The 16,749-nt window shown below is 37.0% G+C and overlaps 2 protein-coding genes across 12 annotated transcripts in view; both read right to left on the bottom strand.

Moving 5' to 3' along the window:
• Positions 1–16,749, bottom strand: part of fhip1b (FHF complex subunit HOOK interacting protein 1B) — a 287,627-nt gene that overhangs the window by 41,018 nt on the left and 229,860 nt on the right. For 3 of the 11 annotated variants that reach the window (XM_051926180.1, XM_051926179.1, XM_028800546.2), the window contains exons 6-8: positions 15,417–15,584; positions 15,188–15,267; positions 2,067–2,236 (exon numbers count right to left, since the gene is read on the bottom strand). The exons of 6 other annotated variants lie outside the window; for them this stretch is intronic. In XM_051926180.1, the coding sequence (XP_051782140.1) occupies positions 2,067–2,236; positions 15,188–15,267; positions 15,417–15,584 (418 nt within the window). The remainder of the gene's footprint in view (positions 1–2,066; positions 2,237–15,187; positions 15,268–15,416; positions 15,585–16,749) is intronic. 2 more of the 11 variants (XM_051926181.1, XM_051926178.1) reach the window with 2 other exon arrangements.
• The window catches only part of LOC114651236 (uncharacterized), a 118,942-nt gene that overhangs the window by 69,254 nt on the left and 32,939 nt on the right, over positions 1–16,749 (bottom strand). The gene's annotated exons all lie outside the window — the stretch shown is intronic.

Here is a 16,749-nt window from a genome sequence, read left to right as displayed (position 1 = left end):
GCATCAGCATTTGTTTGAAACTGCAGGCTGACTGGTATAGTAAGCAGTCTAATGTTACTGTGCTTTCTCACCTTTTCAACACTAAAATTAGTTTTTCCTAAAAACAAAGGACCTCTTTTATATTTGTTTTCTCAATATTTTCTGCACACAGTACTTTACATTCTCTGACTTGGTTGTGATGCTTTCCCCTCTCTGCAGTCATCACTACTTACAAGTTGTGGAATATTCTCCGTGTTTAATCCATTTAAAAACATTATTCAAGTATTTCAAAAGTTATTTTCTACTTATGATTCCTTACTGGTAACTGGTATTAAAGCAACAGTGAAATGATTTGCCCAGTCCTCTTTTTAGTAATTTCCTTATTTTTACCATGATAAATGACAAGAGAATACGAATTTTGTCATTCTTGCCAACACTGTCCCAGTTGCTCTAGATGCTAACACTATTGTTTCTCTTGCTGACTTTACAGACTTGCTGCACAAAATTTCCTCACTAGTAGCCAGCCTCTACTCGAAATTTGCCATTTAGGTAGTCACACAGCCAGATGTAATTTTCAGATAACAATACACAACTGGGGACAACCCATTAAAAAGTGTGCAGTGAATAGTGGCGAAATCCCATGCTGCAAAGGCTAAACTCACAGAGCTTCTTCCTAACCCCAATTCCTGAAGTCTGTCCATTTTAAACTGCTGCCAGGGTATCACAGAGAGAGGAAAAGACACTGAACAAAAGACTAGACACTGACAGAAAATAAAAAGTTAAAATTGCTTTTACCAATTCAGGAGCTCAGTAGCACAAAGTAACTGAAGCTTAATAATTAATTTGCACATTCTAATGAGTGCTGCAACAGTGGAGACATACAGGCAAACAGACACAGAGACACACACTCATACACGTAGACCACCGCACCTACTGGGCTTCACACACTTGAGAAGTGCCTCTGTTTGGTACAATATCTTTCTATCACAAATACTGCATCACTACCTAACATAACAACAGAAAAAAGAGTTTAGATAAGCATTGTGTTCTAAGGCTGTACAATGTGTTAAAATGCAGTGGCTATTTTGTCATGGCAAGTTTGCATATCCAATTAGAAAGTAATGTTAATTTTCTTTAATTACTACTTTAGATGTGCAGTCAAAAGGTGGATGTTGTGCAGCCCTCTCCCTGATTTTATTAGTGTTATTAAGCAGATTTGATGATTTGGGTGTTTTGAGTAGGAAATCTGTAACAGCAGTGCTTTTGACAAAGTTTGACACACCGTTTACTTCAAATGCATATTTTGCAGTTCATATTTTCACAGAAGCACCTAAACCAGATTCAGTCTGAAAAGTAAATGCAGATAGATTAAACTATTTTATACAGTATACAGTAACCATGATAATTTTTAGTTATTTCAAGATATAAATGTTTGTCCATACCACCCACCTCTAACTATCAGGCAATAACATTAAGTACTGCAGCATCCTGTCTCCTCTGCTTTAAACTAATCCCAATGCCAAGATGCCAGAGAAGTAGCTTCAGACATTTTTATTAGATTATATGGAAATACAGATTTGCATAAAAAGATTCAGGGGAATTTAACAGTTAACAACTATGTATTAAAAAACAATTACGTATTAATAATTTGAACTTGACTCTTTCACTCCCCTATGCTTGAATGCATCTGCTATATGGGAAATATTACGAAATACACACATAAAAAAGCTTTCAAGTAATCAGTATCTTTTAGCATTATTTAATATTAGTGCAATCACAGTCAATAAATTAGGAGCATAGGAGGTGGTTTGGGAGGTGTGCTTCAAACTAAATCCACCGGTTTTCTTATTTATCAAATAAAACAAAATTGCTAAAGACACATACCCTGAGACAGACACTTTGTGATTTTTGGATCAATCAGATTGTGTTCTAGTTGTAGTTCCTGCAACTTAATGTTGAATAACAGTATAAGAAAACAGACGAATGGATAGACGAATGTGCTGCATTTACATGTAATTGTGCAGATTGTAGCTAACAGACCTCAGAAAGCAACATTTTATATTAAAGAATACATATGATTTCCTTACCTCTGCTCCAATACATGGAATCTTCTTCATGCTCTGAAGTAGATCCCAACTCCAGCTTGCAGCATTCGGGAATGAGAGACAGCAACTTGTCCGATGACTTCCCATATATGTCTATTTCCCTCACAGCCCGCCTCTGACTTATCATAACATGGGTACAAGGCAGGAGATACCTACAAATGAATTTAAAATGCAACTCAGAAAGATGATTGCATCCATTCTAATCAAACACTGCACTACTGATATTCAATTTATAAACATTTACACAGTTTCATGATTAGTACACATAACACTTCCAACTGACAATAAACACATCTTCAATTACATTTTAAGTACTTAACAGTTTAAAAAGAACATTATAGAAAGCATCATCTATTTTTTGCAGTTTCTTCAAGTGACTGATGTTCAGTTTATCTAAAACAGATTAACGAGGAAGAAAAAGTTCCGCCAAATTTTAAATGTTAAAAAGCTAATACATTTTTTACAGTGAAGGAGAAAGAAATTGGAATTCACATATTTGTTTCAAGAAGAATTGATTACTGTCCTACTTTTCCTTTAGGAACAGTAAATTTCAATCTTGACACACCACACTTCAATAAAAAGTGTGGAGTAAAATGAATGTGTAAATTTAATCATGTCACTGTGGTTCTTCAGTCTCTTCATTAGTGTCCAATTAAAATAAGAAACAGATTCACAATTCTCTTTTGAACATATGAAGCCGTGAATAATTTAGAGATGCTTATACTGTATACCAGATCACATTCTATAATCACATTTGCTAAGACTATCATAAAATGGCAATGATAAACAACATTATTGCAGAATGCAAAACCTTTGGTTACAGCGAAGCTAGCAATGTAGTAATTTTTCAGTATATATGAGAGATGTTTATCTAGTTACCACTTAAACGAATACTGGAGACTATTTCAGTCTACTTAATCTAGAAGTGCTGGTGCAACAGTGCATGATACATCATTGTTTGTTGAGATTCTGTATGTTTAGTTTGCTTTCATAGCTATGGGCTATCAAAGTTACTTCCTGGACACCACTTCAACCTTTAATTAGACAAACTGGGACATGAATTTGCTGATAATGGAAGATGCATTGTTTATATAGTGTTCTCCTAGGGCTAAATCTGCTCAAGCATGTTTACGCAACTGACACTTGCCTGGAAGGTTTAGTTTGCTTACTAACAGAAAAACCAGCTATCCTTAGATATATTTTTAAATCTCCTGAGGTCTATTATATAAGTGATTTGTTTTACTTATTTTTTTGATAAAAGAAAAGAGATTAGTGGCATGAATTGTTGAAGTCTGATAATCTGTGTCTTGGTGACTTAATGGCTGAAGACTTTGCTTAATGGTTGGTGAAATATGTAACTAAACTGATATCCTTTAAAGCCCACAAAATATTTCATCATATATTACTTGGTAATCAATTCCAAGCACTATAATTTCCTTAAAAAACATCAAGTGCTTTGGAATAAAATAACATTATGAGATAACATAAAATAACCAGCTAGCCTGATAAGTTATTAAGCACAGAGTTATATGGAGAAAAGCACAAATAAAATTGTGTTTGTACACTAGACTGAAGTGGCAACAGACTACCAGTATTTGAAGAAAATTTAATTGAGCAATTGCATAATTTTGTCAGTTGATGGCAGCAAAAACATTACATTTTAACATTTAATGTGAGATCTCAAATAAGTCCATCAATATTTCCTAAACTCATAATTCATAAACCTGCGAAAAAATAAATGATTCAAGCTATGTCAAATATTGGACTTACTAATCATAAAAAGGGTAAAGTTGAGTATGATAAGAATTAAAGTGAAACAACATCAAAAAGACAAGGATATGAAAACTACACAATATTACATGCTCAAGTTTATATGTAAGAATTTCAGCTGTATAATGTACTCTACAATATTTGACTATTTAATTTCCAGCTTATTAAATGCATTACTCTGAATATTTTTTAACATGTCTCAATATTTTAAACTTTTTAGCAATTACCCTTCTGAACTCAGCCACAGGGGATGCACAAACCAGTGTGTTTCTTCATGCCGGTCCCAAGCCCGGATAAATGGAGAGGGTTACGTCAGGAAGGGCATCTGGTGTAAAATTTTGCCAGATCAACATGTGGACAACAATACAAATTTCCATATTGGATTGGACGAGTCCCAGGTTAACAACGACCGCCGTGCTGGTGGAAATTGCACTGCTGTTGGCCGAAGGAGAAGAAGAGGGGGGAGACATGTCCAGAGGAAAGAACAGAGGAGGAAGGTAAAGAGAGTGGAACTGAGCGTAGGAACTTCGAATGTTGACAGAATGACTGGTAAGGAGAGAGAGTTAGCCGATACGATGGAGAGAAGGAAGTTTGATATATTGTGCATGCCAGAGACTAAATCGAAGGGGATTAAGGCCAGGTTGATCGGAGGTGGATTCAAATTGTTTTATCATGGTGTGGATGGGAAGAAAAATGGGGTAGGGGTTATTCTGAAGGAACAGTATGTCAAGAGTGTTTTGGAAGTGAAAAGAGTGTCAGACAGAGTAATTATTATGAAGCTGGAAATTGGAGGTGTGATGATGAATGTTGTTAGTGCATATGCCCTGCAAGTTGGGTGTGCGATGGATGAGAAAGAAGATTTCTGGAGTGAGTTTGATGAAGTGATGGACAGAGTACCCAAGGAGCAGAAAGTGGTGATTGGAGTGGATTTCAATGGACATGTTGGTGAAGGAAACAGAGGAGATATGGATGTGATTGGTAGGTATGGTGTCAAGGTGAGGAATGCAGAAGGTCAGATGATAGTGGATTTTGCAAAAAGGATAGGCATGGCTGTGGTGAATATGTATTTTAAGAAGACGGAGGAACATAATGTGATGTACAAGAGTGGAGTAAGATGCACACAGGTAGATTATATCCTATGCAGAAGAGTTGATCTGATGAGATTAAAGACTGCAAAGTGGTGGCAGGGGAAAGTGTAGTTAGACAGCATGGGATGGTGGTCTGTAGGATGACGTTGGAGATCAAGAAGAGGAGAGGGAGGGCAGAGTCAAGGATTAAATGGTGGAAGTTGAAAAATGACTGCAAGGCTGAGTTTAGGGAGGAGGTAAGACAGGCACAGGGTGGCAGTGAAGAGTTACCAGACAGCTGGGCAACTAAAGCAGAAGGAGTAAGGGTGACAGCAAAAGGGTGCTTGTCGTGACATCTGGACAGAAGAAGGAGGAAATGGAAACCTGGTGGTAGAATGGGGAAGTACAGGAGAGTATACAGAGGAAGAGGATGGCAAAGAAGAAGTGGGATTGTCAGAGAGATGCTGAAAGTAGATACGAATACAAGGAGATAAGGCACAAGGTGAAGAGAGAGGTGGCGAAGGTTAAAGAAAAGGCGTATGATGAGTTGTATGAGACGCTGGAGACTAAGGAGGGAGAAAGGACCTGTACCGATTGGCTAGACAGAGGGACCGAGCTGGGAAAGATGTGCAGCAGGATAGCATCATAAAGGATAAAGATAGAAACATACTCACAAGCGAGGAGGGTGTGTTGAGAAGATGGAAAGAGTACTTCGAGAGGCTGATGAATGAAGAGAATGAGAGAGAGAGAAAGTTAGATGATGTGGAGATAGTGAATCAGGAAGTGCAATGGATTAGCAAGGAGGAAGTAAGGCCGTTGGTCTAGATGACATATCTGTGGAAGTATGGACGTGTTTAGGAGAGATGGCAATGGAGTTTTTAACCAGATTGTTTAATGGAATCTTAGAAAGCAAGAGGAATCTTGAAGTGGAGAAGAAGTGTACTGGTACCGGTTTTTAAGAATAAGGGGGATGTGCAGAACTGTGGTAACTACAGGGGGATACAATTGATGAGCCAAAGCATGAAGTTATGGGAAACAGTAGTGGAAGCTAGGGTAAGACGGGAGGTGATGATTAGTGAGCAGCAGTATTGTTTCATGCCAGGAAAGAGCACAACAGGTGCAATGATTGCTCTGAGGGTGTTGATGGAGAAGTATAGAGAAGGCCAGAAGTTGGTTACATTGTGACTTTGTGGACCTGGAGAAAGCATATGACAGGGTGCCTCGAGAGGAGTTGTGGTATTGTATGAGGAAGTCAGGAGTGGCAGAGAAGTATGTAAGAATTGTATAGGATATGTACGAGGGAAGTGTGACAGTGGTGGGGTCTGAGGTAGGAGTGACGGATGCATTCAATGTAGAGGTGGGATTACATCATGGATCGGCTCTGAGACCTTTCTTATTTGCAATGGTGATGGGCAAGTTGACAGATTAGACAGGCGTCCCCTTGGACTATGATGTTTGCTGATTACATTGTGATCTGTAGCGAGAGTAGGGAGCAGGTTGAGGAGACCTTGGAGAGGTGGAGATATACTCTAGAGATGAGAGGAATGAAGGTCAGTAAGAACAAGACAGAATACATGTGTGTGAATGAGAGGAGGGTCAGTGGAATGGTGAGGATGCAGGGAGTAGGTCTGGCAAAGGGAAATACTTGGGATCAACAGTACAGAGTAATGGAGATTGTGGAAGAGAGGTGAAAAGGAGAGAGCAGGCAGGATGGAATGGGTGGAGAAGAGTGTCAGGAGTAATTTGTGACAGATGGTTATCAGCAAGAGTGAAAGGGAGGCGAGATTGCATTGGTTTGGACATGCGCAGAGGAGAGATGCTTGGTATATTGGTAGAAGGATGTTAAAGATAGAGCTTCCAGGAAAGAGGAAAAGACGAAGGCCTAAGAGAAGATTTATGGATGTGGTGAAAGAGGACATGCAGGTGATCGGTGTGACAGAGCAAGATGCAGAAGACAGGAATATATGGATGTTATGGTGCATAAAATCTACAAATTATTCTCTATATTTTTATTATTATATTTTGCTCAATCCCAACAAGAAGAATTCAGATGTAGGAGGCATTATAATAAAAAGGCATATCCTCTTCACTTACACCTCACTTTTATAACAGTTGTTCACAGCATAGTGCTAAATTTGTATTACAGCCTGGGAAAGGAGGACTGAACCATGCCTCAGGCTATTGATTATTTTATGGATGGACATCTGAGACAACAATTTGGTTTACAGCCTGGGAAAGGAGGACACAAGGCAATGTCAAAAAACTTTATTATCTGGGAAAAGATAGATTAAAGAGTTTGAGCAAAATTCATCCATCATATTGACAGCCAGCCAATCATGTGCATGGAACATTCATGTGTTGTGAAACCATGACATGAAACTTTATAATAAATATGCCTCATTTGAAAGCAACGAAGAAGAAGAGAAACAGCAATGATGGAAAAGCAACATCAGAAAAGAAAACAAAGACACGTATGACCAGTTTTCATCAAATCGTCAGTTAACAGCATTTTCATGAACATCGATTTCTAAATCAAACGCCGCCCTGGGACTTTCATCCTTGTCATCTCTACTTTTTTTTGTAAGCTTTTTCTAAAGACTATATATATTCATACCTTCCTATCAGTACGTATTTTCTATTATTCTTTGTTCCAGTGGTATTATTATTATTTTCTATAAATACCATGCTGCTTTTAACTTTCTATGCTTCGTCTTAATGTCTATAGAGTGATTGAAATAATAAGTTAGATTTCTTTGAGCACCTAGTTCAGCCGGAGAATTGCCATTACCTTTGTGCTGCGAGGTTTATTAGGGCTGAGAAGTGACAGCTCCACTCAATAGTAGGGAACAGTACGTAAAGGAGGTATTCTTGGCTGATAAATGGCCTATAGTCAAAAGTGCTGAGTGTTTGTATGTTTAAATGTATTCTTGTAGACCAAAAGTAATACTTAGGTCTGAGATACCATTAAAACATCGTATGTTGTTCATGCCGATAATAAGTAAGTCTCTTGAAGTGCTGAGTGACAGGCTGTGTTACACCTAAAGCACTTTAAAGTGGTTTAAAATGCTAAAGGTTAATCAGCGTGTGTGTGTCATTCATGGGGCACTGTTGTGGTTAGGGTCTGTGTGTATGCATATAGCTATGTGTGTGTGTGTGTGTTCATCTTAAAGTGCAACAGTAGACCATTCCGATAACGAACTTGATGAGTACACTTATCCTTGAGGGAAAACAGGTAAAGTGTAAATAGAGGGAAATACTACGATAATACAATGGAAAAAGATAATATGCTGTGGCCACCCGTAATGGGAGCAGCCAAAAGAAGAAGAAGAAGCAATTACCCTTCTGATTAGAGTGGTTACATAAAAAGTGTTATTAATTTACATGGCAAAATAGTATTCTTAATTATATCATAGGGCTCAATAAAAAATTTCAATCTAAAATGAAAAATGTGGTTTTCTGTATAAGATACATTTAATTTAATTTTCCGCCGCTTATCTGAAGCGGGTTGCTGGGCAACAGTCTTAGCACTGAGGCCCATACGTCCTTTTTCTAGCCACACTTGCCAACTCATACTGTGGGATCCCAAGATATTCCAAGGCCATGTGGGAGATATCATCCTACCAGTGATCCCTGGGTTTTCCCCAAGGTCTCCTCCCAGCTGTTCGTGCCAGTAAAACCTCCACAGGGAGGCATCCGGGAAGCATTCATATCTGATGCCTGAACCACCTTAGCTGGCTCCTCTCGATGCAGAGGGTTAACGACTCTACTCTGAGCCTCTCTGATATCAAGGCATTAAATTTGCTCTGCTAAGCTTGCAGTAGACATGTGAGATTTCTACTGGATACAAACTCATTTAATGGTGAAATCTCAGTTGGCTCTGCCACTGTTTTGGCAAAAGAGTGCCTGAAGTTAAATAAATGTTATCTTCTCTGCTAAAGTATATAAAAATACCTAAAAAAAAGATAACAGATCTCTTTTACTTTTCAGCATTCTTGGGTCCACCACACCACTTGTTGAAAAGCTGAGATTGAATTTTGATATATGTTTAGTTTTCACTGCTTTTTTGCTTTTTGTTTTCATGCTTCCGAATTTGTTTTGTGCAGTCATCATTTTATTTGTGTGCTGTTCCATTTTTTGCTTCTGAACTGTTTTTCTGTATTCAATTTGTTTTTGAACATCCTGATTTGCTAAGGTGGGCTGGCGCTCTGTCCAGGGTTTGTTTCCTGCCTTGCGCCCTGTGTTGGCTGGGATCGGCTCCAGCAGACCCAAGTGACCCTGCAGTTAGGATATAGCGGGTTGGATAATGGATGGATGGATGGATATTCAGATTTGTTTTTGCATATTCCATTTGTTTTTGCGTTTCCAATTTGTTTCTGCATATTCAATTTGTTTTTTGTGTTTTCTGATTTGTTTTTGCATTTTCTGTATTCAATTTGTTTTACCTAATTCTGATTTGTTTTTGCATATTTAATTTGATTTTCTATTTTCTAATTTGTTTTGGAATTTTCTGATTTACTTTTGCATTATCACGTTGTTTTTGCATAATCTGATTTGTGTTTGTGTTTCCAAATTGTTTTAGTGTTTTCTGGTTTGTTTTTAAATGATTTAATTTATTTTTGCAAATTGCACTTCAGGATCTAGTACTAAGTACTAGTGTGATACTACTCCCTTATACCAAAATTTTAAATGAGACATTTGGATATATTCAGACAAACATTGTGTGTGTATCTAAGTATAAAAAAAAAAGACTATATGAATAGTTTTGGGTTGTGGAACAAATCATCTGAGTTTCCATTATTTCTTATGGGGAAATTCACTTTGATATATGAGTGCTTTAGACTACGAGCACGTTTCCGGAACGAATTATGCTCGCAAACCGAGGTTCCACTGTATATATAAAACATGTAAGTAATACACTATTACATACTGTACTTTCTAATCTCTGCAAAATTAATGTATATTAGTTTTCTGGATGAACAAATAAATAGGTGATAGTTAATAGCTTAAGATAAAACGCATATTATAAAAAATAGAAGCCTTTTTAACATAAGGTTTAGGTTTAAGCAACAACACTGCTGTATACTCAAACCCACAAGGGGAAGAGTCAGTGGAGTTTTCCCTTGTGTATCCTGCTCAACTTTCATTATATCTTCTGGTGTAGGTCAGAAATTCCCTTAATAAATTCTTTACTAGAACTACTATGATTTCTTAGGTACTATAAATGTCAATGTCGCAGCAAGCATTTTCTGAATTACTTTGTTCTTATTAATGGCTTATCAGCTATCAGCTTGGAATCCCGATACTGCATCCAAAAACCACAGATAGCCTAAAACAACCTGGGTGTACGTAAAAAAATATTTTTTTGCACATAGTAAATATTTTCAACTAAAATAAAATAATAAAAAAAAAGTTTTTGGAGTTCCACTGCTGCTCAGTTTAGAATTGCTTCAGCACTTAATTGTGAAAAGCAAACCAAGACAAGATAACAAATTAAGTAGAAATTAATATTTTCTGTGTAGTTTACAATTTACAGCCATATTCACATATTTCATGGTATATGTGTGTAAATGACAAGTTGCCAGTTAGCTAATCATAAAGCATTTGGCATCAGCAATCAGCATAAATTGCAGTAGTGTTTTGTAAGCAGCTTGCTATGCACACATAATGGTGGAACTTTGTTCACCTCTCCCTTTGCTTTCTTGCTGGTGCATATTCCAACCTCAAAATGTATCTACACTTTTTGTGAGATTGGTACCTTAACCATTTCTTGGAGCACTTTTCAAAGTGGAGCTAAAGCTCATGCCTCGTGATAACAGTCTTTTTGGCAAGTAGCTTATTTGCCATGGAAAGTGCTGTGAAACTATTCTCAATGGTGACATTTCCTTCTTTGCCTGAGAAAAATTCAACAAGTCTTTCCAAAGACTGAGTGTGAACTTTCTTCAATGTGGAAACACTGTTCAGTACATATTTGCTATGTGTACCAGCAGCTATCCAAAAGCTAATGCCAGGTTTGTGTACGGAGTGAAAATACATCAACAGTTATGTTCTGGCATGGATTGTAGTAACAAATGATGCAGTTCTACACAAAGATGTGTGCCGAATGTCTGGCAAGGTGACAAAGCTGTCAGTATGCTATGGAATCATGTGATCTGAAACATTGTCAATGAATGTGAATTAATATATGTGCCAATAATGTGTACGCAATCATATTTTTACAGGAAATCACATATAGACACAATGGTTCGATGGCAGATGTGTACCTAAATCTTTTTTTTTTTTTAAAGCACAAATGGTGCTTCATATACATACAGTACAAGTTGCACACTGGAACAGTTCTTATGGCTTAAGGCACAGTACAATCTGGGATGAGTGTCAGCATCAAGCAAAGAAAACTATTTATTGACTTATTTTAATAGATTTAGTCTGCTGTGTCTGTGAAAATATTGTGAGTGGGCCTCCTTCCACCATTTATTCTTTAGCGGCAACTTGTTCCATTCACTCAGTGCCATCTTCTCTTTTAAGTCAAAAATAGTAAAAGCTGGGTACAGTTGTACACAGTGAATACATGTAGCAACATATGAAAAATCAAGGACAGACACACCACAGTGCTGCATCTGATTCTCAAAGGTCCAAGTGGAAGCATGGAGATGACAAGCAGGCATACCAATGGTCAAAGAAATCTGATGCCACAAATGTTTCAGACATAACAGCTGTACTGTGATGGTGTTGGCAACAAAAAGAAAGGTGGAGTCCAGTTCATGTATGTGCTGTTGTAAAACAGAATTGGAGAATACATACAAGCTGGTGTAAATGGCAAACAGTAGTAGAACTAAGATCAAAGGCATTTCTAGTAGCAATGTCTGACCAGCAACGTAATTCTTATGTCAAATGAGGTGGAGAGAGCAGTCAAGGTGACTTCAATCATCACTACGGGAGCAACAAAAATCTTCTAAGTATATTTTGCATCATAAACAGGACACAGGATAAAGATCCAGGAGAGTAATCAGAAATACCAAAATGAACAGAGAGGTGGAAGAAATAAAACGAAAGTAGCCATAATAGAGAGAATGTGCTGGTGGCATGAAAATTGTCAGTGGCCTCAGGAGTTCTGCTTCTGGTCATCAGAAACCATAAGTGCTGAAGCATGAGTTAGCTTGAGACAAGTAGGGTACAAAATAAATGTATGTAAGCTCTTCTGAATACAGGTATCATTGCTTTCCTGGTGTGAGTCATTGCTTAACTAAAATAGAGAACAGAAAACTTTACTTGCCTTACAAGAATAGAATAGGAATTTTCTGTGCCTCACAGAGAATTGTTTAACACTCAACATAATTAAGAAACCTCATTATCATAGTCTATGGCAGCGTTTCTCAACTTTTAAGTATTTGCGACCAGAGTTTTCATAACAGTTTTAATCGCGCCCCCCCAACGTTTTTTTTTTGAAACCCTAATAAAATTTATTCCTATATTTTTTTGCTGCCGATACACCGCTACAAGTTTAAAATTTCCCTACAAATAGCGAAATTACACCACATATGGCAACATTCGCGCCCCCTTTTTTGTTACTTCAGCAGTTTGAGAACCGCTGGTCTATGGCATGATAAACAGGTGGAAATATATATACTCTGTGACATCTTTCCATCACCAGTGGGAAAAAAAATATCATGATGCAGAATATTGCAGACCATGTTTTATCTAAACTCCATTGGAGTACAATTATCTATGTTTTCTTTAATAACTATAACACACACATTATTCCTTAGGTTTCTGTCCTCTAGATCTATTAACATAAAACTCAAGGACACAACTTGTCATTTCTATGGCTAAATCTATTTGCACCCAACTGTCATAGGGCTGTCAAATTGAACTTTACTATTCAAATATAATTTGAACAAGATTTTATTTGAAGGCAATGGCTGATATTAGATCGTAAAAGAACAGTTATTTGGTGTACCTCCCACTAATTTTCACACGGTGTTACTCCAGACACTCTTTTCAAAGCTGTGGTATTTTGAAAATCTGGTTTTGCACATCAGCCTTTTCATAATGTTTAATTGTAAGTTTGCTATCTTCATTAGTAACACTTAGATCCACTCTGCCTCACAAAGTAGTCTGAGACAGTTTTGTCCATCCCATTGCTCCACTTTTTGATGAAGAGAGCAGAATTTTCTAAACATATCGTTGGTACTGTAAAAGTATTGTCCTGGTTCTGATCTTGTTCAGACACACTCCTAAACCTGTGATCTATAACGGTTATTTCATGCTAGGGCATTCTCATTAATGCAAATGAAAAATAATGGTTATAATTCTGTTTTTCTGTTTATTACCATAACATATACCCCTTGTAAAAAACATCTTCAGTGTCACCAAAGCCCATTTAGCTATCCCCATTAACATGCAGTATACATGCAGTATCTCTGTCTCACATGGCTGCTCACTGAGGTGTAATTAGAAATACTCAGATTACTGTTTTGCTGCATCTGTAAAGAAGGAAAAAAATACAGTTTAGTTTAACACTAGAATCCCTGAAGCCTACGAAAAAACTTGTAATCCTGGCCCACCTTAAATTCTTTTGCACCTTTCCATTAGCGTCTATTGTTTTGTAAATGTGTTAAACAGCAGAAGCAGCCTGCTATCTCCCCCCAACTACCCCAACTGAAGCAGTTCAAGTCAGAGAAGATTCTCAGAGTTGGGGACAGAAATCCGTGACTTCTTACTGCTGCACCAGCCAAGCGGTCGTGTCAACGTCATACCTTAGACCAATTTCTTATTCTTTGATTATATTCTTGAATAAAAGCGCACTTGTTTTGTTATACGTGTACCTTGTGTGAAAGTGTTTATTTGATATTTGGACTTCAGGCTGCTTGTGCTGATCGACACATTTACAAAACAAAAGACGCTAATGGAGAGGTACAAAGGAATTTAAGGTGGGGTGGGATTACGAGTTTTTTTGTAGGTTTCAGGGATTCTAGTGTTAATCTTGTCTGTTACTCATTAACTGCTCTCTCCTGTTTACAGCACTGAACTGCCAGTTGGCACTACAAGCTTACTAAATAAATCCACACACTCTACTTTTCACCAGTGGCATTTTTGGTTTTTTTTTTGATTATTTTTAACTAACTACATCCTACATGTCTGGTGAAGTCCAAAAAGTTGCACAGCTTTTTTTAAGCAATCATGGCCGATAATACTAATACTAATAATAATAATGTCATGAAGTGCTGTGCTAGTCTCAATAAGGATATAAGCTCCTTTTTGTCATTGACTTTACTTATGGCTTGCTGTAAAGTAATTTGAATAGGTAAGAAAAGCACTATATAAATGTAATATATTTATTTATTTCTTTATTACTTGCTAACTCAGCAGTCAGTCTAGACAGAAGACAAGGCAACTTTGCATATTCTTTCCTTTTATAGAGTGCACCTGTGCAGGTGGCTTGATGGCTGTTATATTTAAATATCAGTCCTTTTGGTTTTTGTTCTTGCTGTTGCTACCGCCACTGCTGTCACATAATATTACTATTATAATATTAATGTACACAAAAGAGCGCACAAACAGACACGTAATACTCAGAATCATTATCTATTTAAATATATTTGATTATTAAACATTCAAACCTTACTTGTTGTCTAATTTGACAGCCCTTGACCGTGATGATGCCAAAACTCCTTTGTAATCTTTTTAGCTCATCTTTATTTTGCAGCAAAGTCCTTTTGGCAAAATTAGCTGAGTGGAATCTCTCCTAGCAACAAGCTTCTTGTCCTGGCAGAAAAAGACTACACTAGGCCTAATTGCATTTTGATCTGTAATTTCCTAAGTTACAGACCAATTTCTTCACTGGGCTAGAAACCTTAACATTCTAAACCCTGGCAGATGACAATATCACTGAATCCTCTGATGTAAAGGATCAAATTAAATGATTTTTGTGGGATTCCGGGATTAAATATGGAGAAAAATGGTGAAGCAAGTGGCAATAGAGAGCTAACCTAGCATGCATTTATTAACCACCCAGAATTATGTTGTCTCCTAAATAATTGTAAGAATTTTATTAGTAACATATCTTGCCAAACAGAATAATTATGAAATGCGTAAAAGTCAAGGAAGTGTCAGGAATGTTCCTGTTTTATACAAATGTGCAGATAGTGTGTTTGTATCAAATATTTCACAGCAGTAATTAAACTGCTTATTCCTCAAACTGTCATGCACTTATTCTGTACTTCTTAGACAGCAAATGATTTTCTCAATTAAATAGCAATGCTTAATTACCTGAGTACAAGCTGTAGCATGAAGTCTTCACAGTTTAGAGAAAGCAGGGTTTTGAAAAGACTAAGAGAAACCATGCAGAGCTAAACAGGAAAAAAAAATACAGTAAGTTGAAAGGGAGCTAAGAAACAGCATAACTTGAGAAAAGTAAATATAAGATCTTAAAAAAAAAGTTTTCTTTAAAATACACCTGTACACCATGTTGTCCTATATCTTGTCTGCTATTCCTTACCCGTGCGCCACTGTTGATTCTAGTTATAAGCGTATCCAGGATAGTTTCATTGTCATGCCTATGCAAAAGGATGAAACGCAAAAAGGCTTTCAGAAGAGCTGTTTCTGTGATACTTCGAAGAAACAAATCCAGATAAGCAGTGCTAGTAATCATTTCTTCCGCTGATGTCTAAAAGAAAACACATAATATCCAAAATTAGCAATGAGGGACCAGGATGTAAAAAGAAGAGTAGCAAGAAACAAATACAATAAAAATAAAGAAAAAAATAGAAAATAAAAAAGTAGCTTAAGTACTATGCTATAAATTTATGTATTGTTTCCAAGGATACTATCTTTGATAAAGCACACAGTTAATTCTACCAAAATCCTGTTGTGGTGTATCAGCCAGATATATTTCCCAGACTTATTTTTACTTAACGTTTTCTGCATTTTCTGTGTTTATTAAAAAGTATTATTTTTTTCATGTGTTTATTGTAATTATGTGTTATTTATTAATAGTACCTGTGTATTTATTATTTAGTATTCAGTCAGGTCCATAAGTATTTGTACGCCACCACAATGGATTTGAAAAAATACTGTATGAGTTGTTTATGAATAACAGACATTTTTCTGCATAGCCCCCAACCCACCACACACCCTATTTCCATGGAGTTCAAAAGTACATGAATATTTGACTGACGAGCTGCTCCATAGCCAGGTGGGCGCAGTTCTCTCATTATTTCATCATCATTAACTATCATAAGCACGTAAGAAATCTGGAATTGATTCCAAATGTGGAATACGTTACTGGTTACTGTGAACTCTCAATATGAGGTCCAAAGAGCTCTCTATGCAAGTAAAAACACTCCATCATTATGCTGAGAATACAAAACAAAACCTTTAGAGAGATAGCTCTATGTGGGACTGGATTCGACTTCTCTTACACCTCCAACAACTTTTTCCTCTTGCTTGGATGAGACTGAGGCCTGGATGTCCAAGAACTTCCTCAAGCTGAACAGCACCAAAACTGAAGCTCTTTTAATTGGCACTCCCCATCAACTTCGTTCCTCTGTAAATTGTATTTCCTTTTCTGACCGTACCATTACCCTCTACCCTTCTGTTACAAATCTGGGTGTCAAGTTAGACTCCCATCTATCATTTGATATACATATCCATCACCTTTGTAAAATTGCATTCCGTCATCTTCGAAACATAGCCAAACTCCATCCCTACCTCTCCCTCTGTGATGCTGAAAGGCTGGTTCATGCCTTTGTCTCATCCAGACTGGACTATTGTAATGCACTCCTCATCAGGATACCCAACAAGAGCCTTCAAAAGCTACAACAAATTCAAAA

This window comes from Erpetoichthys calabaricus, chromosome 4, assembly GCF_900747795.2.
Source record: "Erpetoichthys calabaricus chromosome 4, fErpCal1.3, whole genome shotgun sequence".
NCBI classification, from domain to species: domain Eukaryota; kingdom Metazoa; phylum Chordata; class Cladistia; order Polypteriformes; family Polypteridae; genus Erpetoichthys; species Erpetoichthys calabaricus.
Note: the sequence above shows the minus strand (reverse complement) of the source record. Positions and strands in the feature narration are given on the sequence as shown.